This window comes from Panthera onca, chromosome B1 (assembly GCF_046562875.1).
Source record: "Panthera onca isolate mPanOnc1 chromosome B1, mPanOnc1 haplotype 2, whole genome shotgun sequence".
Taxonomy (NCBI): Eukaryota; Metazoa; Chordata; class Mammalia; order Carnivora; family Felidae; genus Panthera; species Panthera onca.
In genome coordinates, this window is record NC_138342.1 from 176,437,330 (window position 1) to 176,458,403 (window position 21,074).

Here is a 21,074-nt window from a genome sequence, read left to right on the forward strand (position 1 = left end):
ACTTGTGGGCAAGAATTTCCTGGAATAGTAAAGTCAGTATGTTGATTTATGTAGTTCTAAGAGATGAAAATTACTGTAGATGTTTCATTTCCCACCAAAAAATCTTAAGAACATCATTGAGTATAAGAGGAAATGATTTTAAAATCTAAATAGTTTGTATTAAATGATTATTAACATTCTTAAGACACAAATTTCACATTTTTCATAACAAGCGATACAACCCGTTTATGTATTAAAAAAAAAGTAGAATTGTTATTTAACACGTTTAAAAATGATAATATAATCATATTTGGTTAGGGAGACAAATGTGTATTATAATGTAGCCTGAATTATATATATTAAGTATCCAGACTGCTTTTGTGACCTAAATTGGAATTTTTGCATTAAAAAAAAAAACAACTAGTGGGGTACGCAGGTGGCTCAGTTAAGCATCGAACTCACTCGATTTCAGCTTAGGTCATGATCTCACAGTTTGTGGGGTCGAGCCCTGTGCTGTGCTCTACAGAGCTTGCTTCGGATTCTTTCTCTCCTCTCTATGTCTCCCAAAATAAATAAATAAGCTTTAAAAAAATCAACTAGTTAATTTTTTTCAGTATTTTTATTAAGAATTTTTTCAGCCCAGGGCACCTGGCTGGCTCAGTTGGAAGAGTATGTGACTTTTTTTTTCTTTCTATATAAATATACATATTTAATTTATGAAAGCACATGAGAGAAAGCAAGCAGGGGAGGGGCAGAGAAAGAGGGAGAGAGAGAATCCTAAGCAGGCTCTGTCCTCTCAACGCAGAGCCCAATGCAGGGCTCAAACTCATGAACTGCGAGATCATGACTTGAGCCAAAATTAAGAGTTGTAGGCTTAACTGACTGAGCCACCCAGGCACCCCATGGAAGAGTATGTTACTGGCTCTTGATCTCAGGTCATAAGTTCAGGTCCCACCTGGGGTGGAGAGATTACTCAATAAAACTTAAAAAAATGTTTTCAGACAAAAATGTTGAAAATAATTTACAGTGAGTATCCATATACCCACTCTACCACATAATAAAATAAATAATAATAATAAAACTAATTTTATCAAATATCAACTTTCTTTCTTTCTTTCTTTTTTTCTTTTTCTTTTTCTCTTTCAGCACAAGCTGTGGAGAGGGGATAGCGCGGGAGAGAGAGAGAGAGAGAGAGAGAGAGAGAGAGAATCCCAAACAGGCTCCATGCTCAACACAAAGCCCCATGTGGGGCTTGATCCCATGAACCTGGGATCATGACCTGAGCCAAAATCAAGAGTTGGGCGCTCAACTGACCAAGCCACCCAGGCACCCCACAACCTGTCTCTTTTGATGCATTACAAAGATATGCATGATGCAGACATTAGTACACTTCCCCAAAAATACTTCAGTGTGCATATTATTAGCTATAATACATGAATATGTATACACAACTTCAGCATGCTGTTCATTAACTACAAAGACATAAACAACTGTACCATTCCTTGAGTTCCAATATAAACATTGTTAAAAGATAAACTGTGGCATATAAAATATTTTAAGTGTTTTATTTGAGCAAAAATCTATTTGAATTGGGCAGCATCCAATCCAGTAGATACAAAGGAGCTCTGAGTTGCTATATGAAAATGAAAGACTTTTATAGCCAGAGGGAGAGTGAACAAGGAAGTTATTTTAGGCAAAAAAAAAGGGGGGGTTGGTTATTGCAAGCTTACTTTCCTTTAGGGGTGTTTCAGGCAGATTACTGAAGTAGTGCTGAACAGGCAATTCCATTTCTGGGAGAGCCAAAACTGTAATTAAGCCTCAGTTTGGTGACGTGGGGCTTAGCACAAGATTTGACAAATCTTGTCAAATATGGGGCTTGTTGTCTTTTTAATAGCATACACCCATATCCCTCTCAAGACAAAACTTTGCCCAGAAAATAACCATTGCTCTGTCATTTTTTTTTCTACCATGGATTAGTTTTGCCTCTTCTAGGACTTCTATAAATGGAATTAGTGTTTGGATTAGGCTTTGTTTATACAGCAAAATTGTTTTTAACTTTTTATTTTAAAATAATTATAGGTTCACATAGAGTTATGGGAAATAGAGAGATCACATACATTTCTCTTTACCCAGTTTCTCCCAATGATAAATTCATGCATAAACCATAGCACAGTATCATAAACAGGAAATCAATATTGGCACAATCTACCAATCTTATTCAGATTTTACAAGTTTTACATACAATCATGTGTGTGTATATGCATGTGTATTCGGTTCTATGCAATATTATCACTTGTATTGATTCATGTGACCACCACCAGTCAAGATACAGAACAGTTCCATCACAGGAATCTCTTGTGCTACCTTTTTATAGTCATAATCACCTCACTTTCTATCCCTTAACACCACCAAATCCTAGGTAATCAAATGTATCTCTAGCTTTTTAATTTTGTCATTTCAAGGGTATTATGGGGATGCCTGGGTGGTCCAGTTGGTTGAGCAGCTGACTCTTGATTTCCCCTCAGGTCATGATTCCAGGGTTGTGGGATCAAGCCCTGTGTCGGGCTCTGCACTGAGCACGGAGCCTGCTTAAGATTCTCTCTTCTTCTGCCCCTCTCTCCCACTTGTACTCCCCCACTTTTAACAACAACAACAACAACAAAAAAGAGCATTACGTAAGTGGGATCCTATAGTGTATGACATTTAGAGATTGGCTGTTTTCACTCAGTATAATCTTGAGATCCACACAAATTGTTATGTGTATAGATATTCATTCCTTTTTTAAAAAAATGTTTATTTATTTAGGGGCACCTGGGTGGCTCAGGCGGCTGAATGTCCAACTTTGGCTCAGGTCATGATCTCCCAGTTCATGGGTTTGGCCCACATAGGGCTCTGTGGTGGCAGCTAGGAGCCTGGAGCCTGCTTCAGGTTCTGTCTCTCTCTGCCTGTCCCTCCCTCCCTCCTTCTCTTTCTCATTCTCTCTCTCTCTCTCTCTCTCTCTCTCTCTCAAATAATGTGTATTTACTTTTGAGAGAGCACAAGCAGGGAAGGGACAGAGAGAGAGAGGAAGCACCAGGCTCTGAGCTGTCACACAGAGCCTGACATGAGGCTTGAACTCACAAACTGTAAGATCATGATCTGAGCCTAAGTTGATGCTTAACCAACAGAGCCACCCAGGTGCCCCTCGTTCCTTTATTATTATTATTATTATTATTATTATTAAATGCTTTTTAAAATTTATTTTGAGAGAGCGAGTGAGCATGTGAGCAGGGGAGGGGCAGAAAGAGAGGGAGAGAGGATCCCAAGCAGGTGCTGTCAGCACAAAGCATGACTCTGGGGCTCAGTTCCATGAACCACAGTCTCATGACCTGAGCCAAAATCAAGAGTTGGGTGCTTAACCAACTGAACCACTCAGGTGCCCCAATATTCATTTCTTTTTATTGCTGGATACTATTCCTTTTTTTTTTTTTTTCCTCTTTAAGTAAACTCTGCACCAAACGTGGGGCTTGAACTCATGATCAAGAGTCACAGAAGGGAGAGGGGGAGGATGATGTGACTAGAATAGTTATATAGAGCTATTACTATGGTAGTACTTCATTTGTTTAGCTGAGAGGTGTGGATGTTCGCTGCATTATTCTTTATATTTTGTTTACCTTTACTATTGCAAATACATTTTGAAAGTAACGTTATAGAAATAATTACATATTTAGATTCATAATAGGAATATTAGTGTTATTTCTAAAGATTTTTATGCTATCCCCCATTTTCTTTCAAAATACATTGGTAACACAAATGGAGATCAAAAGGTGAAAGAACTATTGAGTGCATGTGTGATTTTCCCCTAGATGTGTCTTCTCAGGTAGTGTCCAATTTCCCAATAGCAAGCAGACTTGTTATTTTTGGAAAGATTCCTTCTACTTATCGTAAAATTTTCTTTTTGTTAATCTCACATTCAGTTACACCTATTGTTCTCTGTCTCTTCAGTGTTTATCCCTTGCCTCAATATTAAACACTACTGAGTAATGTTTGTTGTGTTCATTTCCTCATATTTTTATCCTCATAAAAGACTGCAATTATCTTTATACATGCATCATGAGAAATACATTTCATTGAGCAACTTGTATGTGCAAGCTTCCTTCTATACCACTATTTCCTGTACAGACTTCTCAGACTGTTTATAGAAATACTATTACCACCTTCCTTCTAGTATAATACATCTTGATCTGTAATCTCAACACAAAAGCTGTGATGTAAATTAGTCACTGATGAGTCATGAATACATTTCCTACAAATTACACTATAGAAAGAATGCAGAGGGAGAAAGAGGCTACATTTATTTTTTTAATTTATTTTATTTTTTATTTTATAGAGAGTGCAAGTCAGGGAGTGGGACAGATGGAGAGAGATAGAAAAAGAATCCCAAGCAGAATCCATGCTCAGCACAGAGCCTGACGCAGGGCTTGATCCCAAGACCCTGGGATCATGACCTGAGCCAAAATCAAGAGTTGGACATTCAACTGACTGAGCCACCCAGGTGCCCTAAGAGACTGCATTTAAAAAGGAGAGTAAAATGCTAAGTGAAATGAATCAGAGAAAGACAAATACCATATGATTTCAGTCATATGTGGAGTTTAAGAAGCAAAACAAAGGAAAAAAGAGACAAAAAACCAGACTCTTAACTATAGAGAAGAAACTTATGGTTACCAGAGGGGAGGTGGGCAGGGGAATGGGTGAAATAGGTGATGAGTTTTAAAAGTACACTTATCATGGGGCACCTGGGTGGCTCAGTTGGTTGAGCATCCAACTCTTGATTTTGGTTCAATTCATTATTCCAGGGTAGTGGGATCAAGTCACTTGCTGGGCTCAGCACTGACAGCGGGGAGCCTGCTTGGGATTCTCTCTCCCTCTCTCTCTGAGCCGCCCAAAATAAATAAATAAACTAAAAAAAAAAAAAAAAAAAAGAGTACCTTTATCATGACGAACACTGAGTAATGTATAGAATTATTTTTTTGGTGGTTTTTTTTTTTTTTTTTAGAGGCTCCACACCCAACATGGGGCTCACACGATCCTGAGATCAAGACTCAGATGCTCTACCAACTGAGCCAATTACATGCCCCAACGTATAGAATTGTTGAATTACTATATTGTACACCTGAAACTAATATAACACTGTGTTAATCATACTGGAGTTAACATTTTAAAAATTCAATTATACACTTACAGTAGGTAAGTTTTATGTATGTAATACTCAATAGTTTAAAAATGAAGAAGTGATAAAAAATGATATTTGACATTTTCTCCTACACAAAATGTCATTTAAAAACATCTTGGATCTTGTATTTTTACCACAGGACACTATCTATAATGGTTTCTTTCCAGTAATGGTTAAGACCACAGACTTCAAAGTTAGGACTTTATGATTTGAATTCCCGCTCTGCCATTCACCAGCTGATCTTGTACAAGTTATTTATCCTCTTGGAACCTCAGTCTTTTCATCTATAAAATGGAGATAATAATAGTATTTATTTCTTGGGATGAGGAGGGGACAACATAGAGTTCTTAGCACTGTGCTTATTAAAGCTGTTAAGTACAGTGCTTAGCTTAGTGCATATTAATTATTGGTTTATTATTTTGACAAATATTTCACAGTGTCTTTGTAGAAATCACCTAAGTGTGTCTAGTGTTCAAAAAAAAAAATTCAATGATGCAATTATTTAAAAAAAAAATTTTTTTTTAATGTTCCTATTTATTTTTGAGACAGAGAGAGACAGAGCATGAGCAGGGGAGGGGCAGAGAGAGGGAGACACAGAATCTGAAGCAGGCTCCAGGCTCTGAGCTGTCAGCACAGAGCCCGATGCGGGGCTCGAACTCACGGGCTGTGAGATCATGACCTGAGCTGAACTCGGATGCTTAACCAACTGAGCCACCCAGGTGCCCCCAATGATGCAATTATTAACAGATGAAATAATTGATTGGGGCTCTGCTATTTCTCACCAATCATGCTAGTTTATAATGATGTCATGAGTCTGTCACACTTGAATAACTTAGTTGATTTTCATTCTCAGCATTTTTTAAAAAGTTGTTTTGTTTGTTTAATCTTTACACCAAACATGGGACTCGAACTCATGACCTCAAGATCAAAAGTTCCATGCTCTTCTGACTGACCCAGCCAGGCACGCCGATTTTCAGCATCTATTATCATCCTGAAACTACCTTTTATTAACTACATTAACTAAATTTTTACTTTAGTTGATATATATATATCTATATATTTATATAGATATATATACATATATTTGAAGAGAAAACTTAGAAACAGTCTAAACTCTTCGTGCTTGGGATATGGCTACCTGTTCCCCTTCCCATGGAAGTCAGAAGCAAAAGGTAAAAACACTTAAATGAAAATATTTTAGTCCCAAACAATACCTTATAAATCTTTAGTTTCAACATATTGCATGGAATTATGTAATTAGGTGGCCAAAAATTCTTTCCTCCTTTAAAACTAGCAGGGACATAAAACTGTACCTCCTTTCTTCGTCTTTATGTTGTTTTATGGCATCCTTTTCCTCCCATATTTCCTGGTTCAAGACTTGTCATCATTGAGTATTGTACCCTCCCCCCCAATCTGTCAACTTCACTTCCTTATGCCTGTCCAATCTGTTCTTCCTATCTGTTCTCAATACTGCCACCTTCGCCTCCTGATACAGTCAATTTCACCATCTCCAGTTCATTTCATATATTTCCAGGGAAAGATGCTTCTGAGAAATCTTCAGGGACTCCTTATCGCCTCTGGAGTGAGGTCTATACACCAAGCAAGGCTTTCCAGGACTCCACCCATCTTCCATTACCCACTTCAAAATGCTTATAGTCCGGCCAACCTGTGCTCCTCTACTTCTGTATCTACAATTCTTACCAACTCATTTCCTCCACTCTTTATTTGACATGCCTATCTCCTTTTTGTCAGCTTTCCCATTTCACAGATGAAGAAACTGACATCTAGAGAGGTGAAGGGACTATGACAATGTCTGTGGTGGAAAATGAATCCAAGTTTCTCAGACTCCGATTCTTTACTCCTATCGTTTTTTGGCCTTTTGCTAAGATCAAGGGTGGACTCTTTATTCCTAAACACTTCAGTGTGTATCTCTTAAGAACAAGGATATTCTCTTACTTGAGCACAGTACAACGATCAAACTCAGGAAATTTTGCATTGATGTAGTGCCATCATATATTATACAGGCCACAGTTCAAATTTTACCAACTATCCTTCATAGTGAATTTTCCCCAGTCCAGAATCCCATCCCGAATCAAACCTTGTCTCTGTTTCTCATATTTCTTCAATATTCCTTAACCTGGAATAGTTCCTTTGCCTTGCTTTATTTTCAAGACATTGATAGTTTTTAAAGAGTACAGGCTAGTTGTTTTAAAATTCCCCTCAGTGTGGGTTATTCTGAGTGTTACCTCATGATTAGATTCAGATTATGGATTTCCAGCAGGGATACTACATAAATGAAGTTGTGTACTTCTTACTGCATCACATCACAGGGCACACCACAACTGTCTCATTACTGACAATATTCAACTTTGATCACTTGGGTATGGTGGTGTCTGGGTCCCTGTAATGTTACTTTTTTTCCCCTTTGTGATCAATAGGAATCTGTGGGGACATATTCTAAGACTGTGTAAATAAGCTCCTCCCTGTCCCCCAATCAAGTTTTCACCCAGGTGGTTTTAACATTCACTTATGTTTAATCACACAATTATCATTATGAATAGTTGTAAAATGTTGATTTTTCTAACTCTGTTGCTCCTTCTACATTGTGTGGCATTGTACTGAAGAATTTTCCTTTCTTCCCCAATATTACTTTTTTAATCAGGGGGAAAAAAAGCTTAAAAAAAAAAAAAAAAAAAAGAACTGGATACCATTTTACCTGGAATGCAGTTAGCTCCCATTCGCCTTCCGTGTGCTGGGCTCACTTCTCTGTGACATGGACCTTCACTCCTGGACCTACAACGAGCTCTCTCAGCCTTGTGGGTGGTGGTCTGGGCCACAGCCTTGCAGACGGTGGACTACCACCACTCAAATTTAAAGCCCACTTACTCCTCTGTGGTGTTGCTGGTGGTTCAAGCTATTCTAAAATGACACTCCAGTCTCTATTGCTAGGGAGTAAAGTGCTACCTTTATGCTTAACCTGTGACTCACAAAAATATTTATTCCAATGTTTCCCAAACTAAATGTGCTTTAGAATCACCTGAAAGCTTAAAGTGTAGATTGCTGGGGTCTGGCCCCCAGAGACTCGGATTTAGTAGATCTGGATTAAGGCCCAGGAATCAACACTCGAACTTTGAGAACACTATCTCCAAAATAGTGAAGGGCAAACCTCCCTTCCTTGAAAAGTTGCCGCCACTGGCAACTTCTAAGTGCCCGCTCAGGAAAAGCCGAGTGAAACAAGGCGTTCATCCTTCCTCGCCCCACCGGCCTTCAGAAACGTACATTCGGTTGATGCCCTTCGGGTGCGGGGATCCTAGGTGCTGCGGTGAAGGCGGAGATCTCCCTAACCCGCTCTCTGTGGGCAGGGCCTGCCGGCTGGCGCGCAGGGGGGCGGGAGGGGGCGGGAGGGGGCGGGTCCCCCTCGGTGCCCGCCGGGCCGTGGCCAGGGAGCCCCACCCCTCCCCTGAACCCCCTCCCCCCAGCGCCCGGACCGGGTGCTTAGTCACCGTGAGGCTGCGCTTGCCCGGGGCGCGGCAACCCCCCTTACTCGGGACCGCCCGCGGGGCACCCCCGTCGTGCACTTCCGCGTGCATGGCCCTGCTGCCCCGGTCCCTGAGCGCGAGCGCGGGGCCGAGCTGGCGGCGGGCGGCGCGCGCCTTCCTCCCCCGCTTTCCGCTGCCTCAGCCGCGGCCCGCCCGCGCCCTCTCCCGCGCCATGGCGTGCAGGCAGGAGCCGCAGCCGCAACACCCGCCGCCCGCCGCAGACGTCGCGGCCTCGTACGACTACCTGGTGATCGGGGGCGGCTCGGGCGGGCTGGCCAGCGCGCGCAGGGCGGCCGAGCTGGGCGCCAGGGCCGCCGTGGTGGAGAGCCACAAGCTGGGCGGCACTTGCGTGAGTACGGGGTCCCTGCCCGCGCGTCTCCTGGCGCCTCTGCGTCCGCAGCGCCGCGTCCCGCAGCCCGGCTTTCTCGTCGCTGTGCTGGGGCAGCCTGTCCTTTTTCCTGGTGCTGTCCGTCCGTCCGGAGATGGGTCCCCAGCGCCGCGCTCTCCGCTTTCCCACCCGCATCTCAGGTCAGGGTCCCAGCAGGTTTAAAGGAGAAAAGTGTAATAGGGCTCTCTTGCACCTCCCACAGCTGAGCCTAGGTCTGTTTCTGCCCAGGTGCAGTGTTAACCGTAGGTGGTTACTCCTCAAGGTGGAAGAGTATTGTATTCTTGCAGCTGGCTGGGGACTGGGACTGCATCCCTTGAGGAATGCAGATCCTGATCCTCTCCTTTCAGCTTCAGGGGCAAAATGATTTACCGCACTTTCGAATCACCTAAGGAGTTGGAAGAATTCTGCCTAGGTTCCACGCCCATGGCTTCTCATTTCACTGGTCTGAAGTGCAGCCTGGGCTTTGGGATTTTTAGAAGTTCCACAGGTGATTCTGGTTGCAGCTAAGGTTGACAACCACTACCTACAGGTTACCTTAATGTAGGATTTACAAAAATTCTCAGAATTTTGTCTTGTTGGGCCAGGGAGGGATTTTAAAACTGCTCCCCAAAAAGAAGGTTGTAAATCTTATGACTGAGAAGCTTTATCATTAAAAATAGTTGTTGTTGTTTTTCCCCCCATGCTATTGGTGTGGCTTTTTCTATTACAAAACTTGGGGGAGGAACTTGCTGTTAATATTTAAAATTCTGCATCCAAGAGTAACCTGGGGTTGGGGATGGGTTCTCCACATTCTTTTGGAGACTGATGTTTAAATTATACCATACTGGGAACTCCTTAAGGGCAGGGATGGGTTCACGTGTTTGTGTACCTCATATCACCTTAACGAAATATCTTGCTCAATAATCATATGTGTAATAAATGAAACTCAAAATTGACAGTTTGTGAAAGGGCTGACTCCATTGTCCTGTAAGCAGTTTTCAAGTTCAAGGGGCGCGTGGGTGGCTCAGTAGGTTAAGCATCGGACTCTAGATTTTGGCTCAGGTCATGATGTCATGGTTGTGAGATGGAGCCCAGCATCCAGCTCTCCCCTGAGCATGGAGGAGCATTCTCTCTCTCTTGGGGCACCTGGGTGTCTTAGTCCGTTAAGCTTCCGACTTTGGCTCAGGTCCTGATCTCGTGGTTTGTGAGTTGGAGCCCTGGGTCTGTGCTGACAGCTCAGAGCCTTGGAACCTGCTTCAAATTCTTTGTCTCCCTCTTTCTCTGCCCCTCCCCTGCTCACACTGTCTCTCTCTGTCTCTCAAAAATAAATAAATGTTAAAAAAAAAAAAAATTCTCTCACTGTTTCCCCCTCCCTCACTTGTGCGCACATATGTGTGCTCCCTCTCTCATTCTCTCCCAAACTAAATAAAAAAATAAACATTCATGTTCAAAATGAAAGTGGGAATGGAGGAAAGGATTGTCAACTTGGACCTTGACATCTTAGTCCAGACTCCCTTAGAAGTCTGTCTCTGCAGAAAGATTGAGGGGTGCCACTGTGAGACCCCCTGGACAGGTGGTGCGAGCACTTGACAACTTCTCATCTTCGTATCTCTTTACTTTCTAAGTTTTCCTTCTGTATTATGTCATGATCAGCTTGTGGCATCCATCATCATTGCCTGGTTCCACTGGTATTAGTCAAAAAGGGGCTCGCCCCATTTCTAGGTTCTGGTTAGGAATATGAATACAGTAAGAGGTGAACTACTTCCAAGAGCAAGGCGAAGGACAGCTCTGGACAATGGGCCATTTACTTCTTCCTTATAGCGTGTCTGGCCTTGCTTCTGTCATTCAGCTGCAGCAAGTTTTATTTTCCTGTAAACATTGGTATCTTGGGGGCAATCTCATTTCACCTTTTCATGACATTCCATTTGGGTTCTTCTCAAACTGGCTTTCGGTTTTGAATTACAAGGAAGGCTGTAGGTATGTGATGAATATCACAGAAGATATAACGACAAGACGTCAGTTTAGATTTAAGAATTCCAGTTATCTGGGCTATCCATGGTTGCAATAAGAAACTTCTGATGTCCAGTGATTTCCAAGTGGGCGTAGGGGAAATGGAGGCCCTCTGAAGCACATCATTTCATTTGTTCATGTCTTCATTTCCTGTGTTCTGAGTTCTAAGTACTTGGATTGAGGCTGGCAAGAGAATAGGGTAGATACAAACATTTGTTTGTTTTAATGTTTATTTATTTTTGAAAGAGAGAGAGAGCGTGAGCAGGGGAGGAACAGGGAGAGACGGAGACACAGAATCCGAAGCAGGCTCCAGGCTCCGAGCTGTCAGCACAGAGCCCGATGTGGGGCTCGAGCTCATGAGCTATGAGATCATGACCTGAGCCAAAGTCGGACACTTAACCGACTGAGCCACCCAGGCACCCCTAGATACAAACATTTGTATGATAAAGGTCCCCTCCCACAGGAAATTTGCAAAATGGTGGGGGAGCAAAATGTAGACAGTCAACTCCAAAGTGAGGTGGTCAGTGTTAATTGCTCCTGATGGTAAAAAGTTACAGTAGTTGAGAGAAGAATTGGAATCATCACTTCTGCCTGGGCACCATGGGATGAGTGATTTTGTGAAGGAGAGAGTGTCTTTCTGAACTTGAACGGATAAATACCATTGTTTGACAGAGTAGGGTCAGAGGCAAAGGCAGAGAGGCAGGATATATTGTGTAATTGAATTTGATTGGCACACAGGGTATCTAATAGAATAGAAGTAAGACATAGGAAGCTGATGAGTACATTGTAGTAAAAAAAGAAGTTTCTGGGATGGCTTGGCTGGCTCAGTTGGTAGAACATGTGACTTTTTTTTTTTTTTTTAACGTTTATTTTTGAGAGAGAGAGGGAGAGGGAGAGGATCTGAAGTGGGCTCTGCACTGTCAGCACAGAGCCCGGTTTGGGGCTCAGACTCACAAACTATGAGATCATGACCCGAGCTGAAGTTGGACACAACTGACTGAGCCACCTGGGTGCCTCTAGAGCATGTAACTTTTGATCTTGGGGTGGTGAGTTCAATCCCCACGTTGGGTATAGAGCTTACTTCTAAAAAATGAAGTTTCTGGAAGCACAGTGAACTGTGTGGAGGGGTTTTTGAGCATGAGAGTGACTCAATAATAAAAGTGCGTTTATGGTAGTGGTACTGTTGAGAGATGTCCCTTGGAGAAGTCAAGTAGAAGTGTCCTTAACCATTTTTTTCCTAAATAAAATATTTTGATTCTGGAGCTTGGTGAATTTTTTAAGTTGCGGTAGATGAATTCACACTGAAGTTTCAAATTAGTCTTCCTGTAGATAGTGGGATTGTGTTTTGTTTTTATTTATTTATTTTTTTTAATGTTTATTTACTTTTGAGACAGAGAGAGACAGAGGATGAACAGGGGAGGGTCAGAGAGAGGGAGACACAGAATCTGAAACAGGCTCCAGGCTCTGAGCTGTCAGCACAGAGCCCGACGCGGGGCCCGAACTCACGGACCGTGAGATCATGACCTGAGCCGAAGTCGGTTGCTCAACGGACTGAGCCACCCAGGCGCCCCTGTGTTTTGTTTTTAATTGTTTTATTTTTGTTTGTTCATTTATTAATTCATATTCCAGGTATACAGGTACCTTTTTAAATGCTGGGGTCACAGCAGCAAACAAAGCAGTTAAAAATCCCTGTCCTCATGGAGCTTACATTGTAGTTCCATGCAATATTTTTGTAATAATTTTTTAAAAAAACAAGTTTTTGTTTTTAGGGCTTTTTTGTTGTTTTGTTTTGTTTTGGTCTGTTTGAAACCTTCCTGCACTGAAGTTTAGACTTGGTGTGATAAAGCTAGAAGTGATTTTGGAGATCCACTAATCCAGTCAGACTGTAGTTTAGTTTATTTTTTTAAATGTATGTTTGTTTTTGAGAAAGAGCACGAGCCAGGGGGGAGGGGCAGAGAGAGGATGAGAGGGAGGATCCAAAGCAGGCTCTGCACTGTCAGTGGAGAGCCTGATGTGATGTTGAGGCTCAAACTCACAAACTGTGAGGTCGTGACCTGAGCTGAAGTCAGGACACTTAACCGACTGAGCCACCCAGGCTCCCCAGACTATCGTTGTTTTAAAAAAAATAGCACTAACATAAGCTTGCTGACTTAATTTTTTTAGGGTAATGGCCTTTAAAAAAATTCTATCACTATCTTTTTTTTTTTTTAATCAAGAATGACGTTTTCATAACAAGTAGGAAGCTTATAATTTCAAGTAAAGGACAGTGCTTTAAATTGAATACTTTTAGCTTTATGAAACCCTACATGGACCCTATTATTTTCATTTTTTTAAGGATTAGACTCACACGGGTACCTGGTGGCTGAGCTGGGTAAGCGTCCAACTTCGACTCAGGTCATGATATCATGGTTTGTGAGTTCAAGCCCCACGTCGGGCTCCACACTGAGTGTGGCGCCTGCTTGGGATTCTCTCTCTCTCCCTCTCTGCCCCTTCCCAACTTGCACACACTCTCTCTCTCTCAAAATAAAAAATAAACTAAAAAGAAAAAAAAAAAGGATTAGATTTACACAGATCCTTGTAGGAATTTGGGAAGCATTGTTCTGGTTCAGCAACCTCACTTTACTGAGAAGCTGAGTGCCAGCTAAAATGTGGTTGAAAACAAACCAAGCATAGTATAACCTCTGGAATTGGTGGCCTAGCCATCAGAAACTATAGCTTTGGTGTATTTATGTGGAGTAAACTGTGACTTGTTGAACCTGTTTAGGCATTGTTCTTTACTACAGGGGAGGAAACTTATGACCCTTCCTGCTTAGGAACCAAACATCATTTACTCCAAAAACACTTAGTTAAATAGAGTCTACCACATAGGTCTTCACTTCATAGCTCCTGATTTAGTAGATGTAGGGTGAAGCCTCAAAGATGTATTTTTAAAGAACTCTATTTTTTGTTTGTTTGTTTGTTTGAGAGAGAGAGAAAACACAAGCAGGGAGAGGGGCAGAGGGAGAGAGAGACTCTCAAGCAGGCTCCATGCTCAGAGTGGAGCCCAATGCAGGCTAGATCCCATGACCCTGGGATCATGACCTGAGCTAAAATCAAGAGTGAGACACTAACCAACTGAGCCACCCAGGCGCCCCTAAAGAGCTACATTCTGAATTTGTGATTTTGGCGTAACATGAGCCAGACACAATGGTAAGGCCTTCATACAAAGAAGGGACTGTATGAAGCATTAGGATGAATCTGGTGAATCCTGATAATTGTGTGGGTTAGATGACAATTTGGTCCTGGAGTCATTTCCTGGTTTCATAATTTTATGCCTCCAAGGTTGTCTATACAGTATGACTATTTATCTTGATTTTCTGACTCTTCTTCAGTCTTCCTTTTCTATTATAAATCTTTTTTATGTTTATTTTTGAGAGAGAGAGAGAGAGAGAGAGAGAGAGAGAGAGAGAATGAGAATCTCAAGCAGGCTCCCTGCTGTCAGAGCAGATTCCGACATGGGGCTCGATCCCACGAACCGTGAGATCATGACCTGAGCTGAAGTCAGACAGCCAACCGACTGAGCCACCCAGGTGCCCAGTCTTTCTTTCTTTTCTAGGAGGCTTTTTTCCCCCCTTTTTAATTCTGTGATCTGATAGAGTAGGCCCCTTCCAAGGAGACTTCTATTTTCAAGATGAGTGATGTGTGTTCATGTACTTAAGAATTCATCTTTTCTTTGACAGAATTTTTTAAGCTGTTAAGTTCAGGTATGAGATGACTTTGCCCCATATTGTGTTGTCTAGGGGAGGAAAAACTTTTCTTCTATCCTCTGAGGTTCAATAGCTGGAATCTGCAAATCAGACCAACAAGAAGCAGATTAATAGGGGTTTATTTCTCATGCACATGGGACTGTCACAGAGAAGTAGTGGGGGAAAAGGAGCACTTAGGCCTGGGAGCTTGATATCAATATAAGACAGCGTGATAAATTGTGGAGTAGTGACTAGACAAAGGAAAGGGGGTTTGGGCTTCTAGGAACAGTAAATTGTGGGAAGGTAAATATGTGAAGGAAACTAATAGAAGATAAAGGTTACTTTAATAAGGTTTTTTTGGTGCAGATTCTGCTTTGCTGTCTTTCCATTTTTAGTGATAAGGGTTCTCCTCCTGGTACAGGAGAGGGGTCGGGGACACCTTCACAAAGGGAGATTTCTGCCTTGCTTTTAAGCAGAAAGGGAGGTGGCAGAGAGGTCCTCCTTTGCTTTTTCTTAATTATCTTCAGCTCAAAATCTGTATGCCAAAATAGCATATTTTGGGGTGGCATGTTCTGATCTCCTTTAGTTCAAAGTGAAAGAAGCAAGAGGGACCAGGGTTGCTACTAAACTTCTAATGGCTAAACCAGGTCAAGAGGCATGTGTAGCTCTAATAATATGATTCCATCTTTAAATTCATCTTTATTTTTCTCCATCAGACAAAAAAAACAAAACTGTAGTACTAAGGTATTAGATTAGATGCTAAAAGTGGGAAACGGAAAGAAATCCTCTATTTTTTTCCTAGAATTCAATTAAAGATAGTAATCTCTTGTTGCCTACTGCAATTAAGTCATTTCTCAGGGCAGAAAAGTAGATGATCTTTGAATTCAGTTTTTGGCATCTCCGAAAAGTTAAAATGTAGTACTTCTCTCATGATCAAATGTAGACCAAGGAGAAATGCAAAGATTGACGAAAGCCAAGGTGAAAGAGAACCTTCGCCAAGGTGAAAGAGAACCTTCTGGGAGCTTTGTATCTGCGGTTCAGTTCTCTGCCTACGCAGACGTGGGAAGAGTTCACTTGAGGAAAAATTCTTTCTAGCTTACTATTCCCTTTGCCCCAGGGCCTGTGGGAGCACATGTTCCAGTGTTCTTGCTGAGTGTATGGATTCTGTGATAAAGTAACTGGGTTCTTATGGTATAGGCATGTGGTTCTCACCAATCAGAGTTGGGTAGGTAGTAAGGGTTGATTACCAGGACAAACCCCTTCTTTTCTTTTTTATTTAAATTGAGGTATAGTTGACATAGAACATTGCATTAGTTTAGGTGTACAGCATAATGATTCCATATTTGTGTAACTGAAATGATCACCACCAGAAGCCTAGTTAACCTTGTCACCATACATAGTAGCAAATCTTTTTTTCTTGTGATAAGAACTTTTTAAAAAATGTTTATTTATTTTGAGAGAGAGAGAGAGAGCACGTGCACATGAGCGGTAGAGGGGTAGAGAGAGGGGGAGAGAGAGAATCCCAAGCAGGCTCTGTGCTGTCTGTGAATAGCCTGATGTGGGGCTTGAAGTCATGAACTGTGAGATCATGACCTGAGCTGAAATCAAGAGTCAGACACTTAACCAACTGAGAGCCACCTAGGTGCCCCAGTGATAAGAACTTTTAAGATCTACTCTCTTAGCAACTTCCAAAAATGCAATATAGTAATATCAACTATAGGTACCATGCTATACATTACATCTCCATGACTTACTTATTTTATAACTGGAAGATTGTACCTAGTAAAGTTCTTGATTATTAATGTCACTGTGAACTGTGCTGTATGATGCCAATTGGAGATGCCAGCAGAAGTGGAGGTTTTAAGATGCCTGAGAAACAGGCTGCTCAGAAGACTGTATTTATCTAGGCTGAAAACCATTACTTAGCAACATGTAAGTCAACCTAACTTGAAGGTGATAGTGTGCACTTTGATATTATGATGTCTATCTCCATAAGGCTAAAACATGCTTTTTTAAAGCTTTCACTTGACACGAAATCTCTCTTAACAGATTTTTAAGCATACAGTACGGTATTATTGACTATAGGTACAATGTGGTACATCGGGATCTCTAGAACTTACTCATCCTGCTTGACTGAAAATTTGTGCCTGTTGATTAGTAACTTCCCATTCCTCTCCCACCCCTGCCTAGATCCTGGCAACCACCATTCCGTTCTTTGGTTCTATGAATGTGACTATTTTAGATATCTCAGGGGCATCTGGCTAGTTTAGTTGGTGGAGCATGTGACTCTTGATCTTGGGGTTGTAAGTTTAAGCCTCATGTTGGATGTAGACATTACTTAAAATAGATATCATATAAGCGGAATCATGCAGTATTTGGCTTATTTCCCTTATTTTAGTATAATGTCCCAAGGTTGAGCATGCATTTTTATTTTTCTTAGTGTTTATTTATTTTGAGAGAAAAAGCATGAGCAGGGGAGGGGCAGAGAGAGAGAGAGAGAGAGAGAGAGAGAGAGAATACCAAGCAAGCTGTGTGCTGTTAGCACAAAGCCCGATGCAGGGTTCATTCTCATAAACCACGAGCCAAAATCAAGAGTTGGATGCTTAACTAACTGAGCCACTCAGGGGCCCCTGAGCATGCATTTTTAAATGGATATTTACAAAAAGGAGATCATACCTTCAGTACTGACAGTCCTCAAAAACAGAAAATCATCCTAGTTTGTTTTGTGGGTTTGGAGTTTCATAAAGTGTGGCACACGTATGTTCATAAGTGCTAAATAAAGGAGTGATCGGAAAGGGTGGGGTTAGTTGAAGTAGGCAAATCCTAATGTTGAAATTGGTCTTTTGATTTACCCTGTCGATTGTTTAATTTTTTTGTACCAGGTTTAGTATAATACTATTGAGCTGTCTGCCTAAATCTGCCTGAATCTGCCAGGCCAGAAAAGAAAGCCTGGCTCTGAATCCCTCACAGGGTTTTACCCTTCATAAAAGGTACTTTGAACAAGTTATAACAGAGAGTGTTTCTTGTAGAGTGGGATTAAAGGAATTTTATATAAAGACCTTGGGCATTTGTAAGTGGATTCCAGTCAGTCATAATTGATAACCATTTATTATTCACTGGGTGTTGCAACATTTGATATTAAATTAGGCTGTAGGATCATAGATCAATTTCTTTTGGTGAGGGGGCAGGAGATAATGGTGTTAATGAGGTGACTTTTGGAAAGAACTAAGGATGAGGGCTGGTTGTCTGGAGAACCAACCTTATGATTTGAGGCTTAGGATTTCATGCCCATCCCCCTGGCCTCTTGGGAGGGGAGGAGGAAGAGGACCTGGAGGTTGAATCAATCACTAGTGGTCAATGACTTAATCAATCATTCCTGTGTAAGAGAAGCTTCCTCAGGGGTGGCTCATTCGGTTGAGCATCCGACTCTTGGTTTTGGCTCAGGTCATGATCTCCCAGGTCATGAGTTTGAGCCTCACGTTGGGCTCTGTGGGGAGCCTGGTTAGGATTCTCTCTCTCCCTCACTCTGCCCCTCCTCTGCTCATGTGTGCTCTCTCTCTCTCTCTAAACATTTAAAAAAAAAAAAAAAAGGAGCTTCAGTAAAAACCGAAAGGATGGGGTTCAGAAAGCTTCTGGGTTGGCAAACACATGGAGACTAGGGGAGGTGGTGTATCCGTGGGAGCTCCACGCCTTCCCACATACCTTGCCCTATGCATCTCTTCCACCTGCCTGTTCCAAGGTTATATCCTTTTATAATAAGCTGGTAATCTAGTAAATAAAATGTTCCTCTGATTTCCATGAGGCACTCTCGCAATTAATCCAGCCCAAGAAGAGGGTTGTCAGAACCTCCAAGAGCTGGTCGAAAGCACAGGTGACTGCTGGACTTGAGATTGGCCTCTGAAGTAGGGGCAGGAGGCAGGAAGACTGAGCCCTCAACCTGTGGGAGCTGATGCTGTCTCCAGGTAGATAGTGTCAGAATTGAGTTAATTGCCTGATGGTGTGGAAAAAGCACACACTTCAGAATTGGTGTCAGAGTTGTATAGGCACAGGGCCAAGTGGTCTTACTTAGTCACTGCAGGTGTAAAGCTGATGAAACTCAACAGAGATCTTTGTTCTGGTCGCCTACATATTCCAACCCCTAGAACAGTCAGTCATGCACTAAGTAGGTATTCAGTATGGAGTTGCTGAAAGAATGAGTTGAAGAAGTGATAGGGTTTTGCTTAGTGGATGATGATTTGTCCGTCATATTCTACATGCTCCTTCCTCAGACCAGTCTTGAACTAGATTGTGGGATGCAAAAGACGAAAACAGGAAACTTTAGGCAACTCTGGGGTAAAAGACAGAAGCGGGGAACCAGAAGAAGGAAATTTACTATCGAGTGCAGGTGACATTTTTTGACAGGTGCAACTGTTAATGGATTGAATCCATCGACATGGGCAATGTGAAGTTTTTTTTACCTATCTAAGCAGAATTGAAGGTGAGAGGGGCTGGCCTAGAAAAATGGTGAAGCTCCTGAGTTTTTCCACATGTATCATCAGATTCTTCACATGTTCTGTCCCTGTCAGGAGAGGCCCCTGTCTTCACTGTGAGCCAGTGCTGGCCGACCAACTGAATGGGCTTCTGAACACGAGGTGGGGATAGGGAGTTCTTGTAAGACTGCGAAGGAGGCAAGGCTACTGGAGTGTCTCTGGTGTTGAGTGTAGTCAGGAGTGCTCTGAGGCTTATCATTGGTTAATGCCCCCCTGGGGAATGAGGGCTCTGCAGGGGAATTTGCCAGGTGAAAAGTATTGTATGTTTCAGGTCTTACCAGCTGTGGGTACCCCTGGGCAGTCAAAACCCTGAGAACCCATCACCCTGGTGTCTCAGTCTGGGAGGCAAGCTTTCTGCCACCAGTTTATTTGTTCCTGAAAGGGAGCAAGCCACCCGGGGAATTTATCTCCTCTCTTTCCAGTAAGCCTCTTGTGAAGTTGGGGATCCAGCAGTCTGCAGAAATAATTCAGAAGCATCAGTGTCATCATCAGATCTATCATAAATTAGAAAAGAGGTTCTTTTTTTAATGCATTACCTCTCGAATCTTCTCAAAACCTCTATCATGTATTACCATTCCCATTTTATTGAATAAGAAACTGAGCTTAAGAGATTTAGAAACCTACCCACCAACAGCAGTAAGTGGGAGGGAAGGTTGGGATTCAAACTCATGTCTGTCTGCCTCTAGACTTGTGTTCTTTCTGCCAACCGAATGTACTCATGTACTCATCAGCTAGAGAATAAGAAGCATGACTATATATAGCTCTCCACCCCTGGCTTCCACAGCTCTGTTGGTAACTAATTGCTGTTTTCTTCTAAGTCAAAGAGGCATCTAGTTGTTGTGGTGTTGTGCTGAAGTGTAACTAGGTTTCCAAAACCATTGGAAAGTCCTGGAGGCATATTACTAGGAGCTGCCAAAATAGGGCGAGTGGTATTTCAAGGTCACGGGCTCTTCAATCATAGCCCTGGGCTGCCTGGGTGGTTCAGTAGGTTAAGCATCGACCCTTGATTTCAGCTCAGGTCATGATCTCACAGTTAGGTTCATGAGATCCAGCCCCACCTCAGGCTCAGGCTGACAGTGTGGAACCTGCTTGGGTTTCTCTCTCTCCCTCTTTCTTTCTCTACTTCTCTCCTGGTTGCATGTGTGAGGGCTGTCTCTAAAAAAAAAAAAAAAAAAAAAAAAAAAAAAAAAAAAATCATAGCCCCAACCACAGATCCAAAGTGTACTGTGCTAGAATATAAACTCTTTGACCCAAAAAGGTCACCATTTTCCACCTTTTTCTTCCTCTGATTTCTAGCCCAAGGCTTTTAGGAAATGTTGTGATTCTGCTGCTGCCCCTTGAGCCAGCAGCTCTGATAGGCTGAGAGACTGTGGTTGACGTAGTAGGCTCCATGAGAGCAGGGACTAACTATATCCATTTAGCGCTTTCTTTTTTGCATAATGCCTGGCACGAGTGAATGCTTAATCAGTACTTCAAATGAATGAATAGTTGCAAGTTAAAACATTTTAGAAGTCAAAAAGGCAGAAACTTCTAAAAAGTAAATCAAATTCATAACACTTGAAACCAGTGAGTCGGGCCATCTTGGGCCTTAGAAGAAACATGTTCCAAACTTTTTAAATAGTGTCAAATGTACATGAGTAAATTGATGATGTGTGAGAGTGGTTCAGAACATTTAATGCTTTATGATGATTTAAATTGCTTTTAAAGGTTCCT

General features: G+C 42.0%; 1 protein-coding gene across 1 annotated transcript in view; it reads left to right on the forward strand.

Moving 5' to 3' along the window:
- Positions 1-8,654: 8,654 nt before the first annotated feature.
- GSR (glutathione-disulfide reductase) overlaps positions 8,655-21,074 on the forward strand; it is a 45,352-nt gene continuing 32,932 nt past the window's right edge. Inside the window, exon 1 of the mRNA XM_060653161.3 lies at positions 8,655-9,079. Within this exon, the coding sequence (XP_060509144.1) occupies positions 8,780-9,079 (300 nt within the window). The 5' untranslated portion in view covers positions 8,655-8,779. The remainder of the gene's footprint in view (positions 9,080-21,074) is intronic.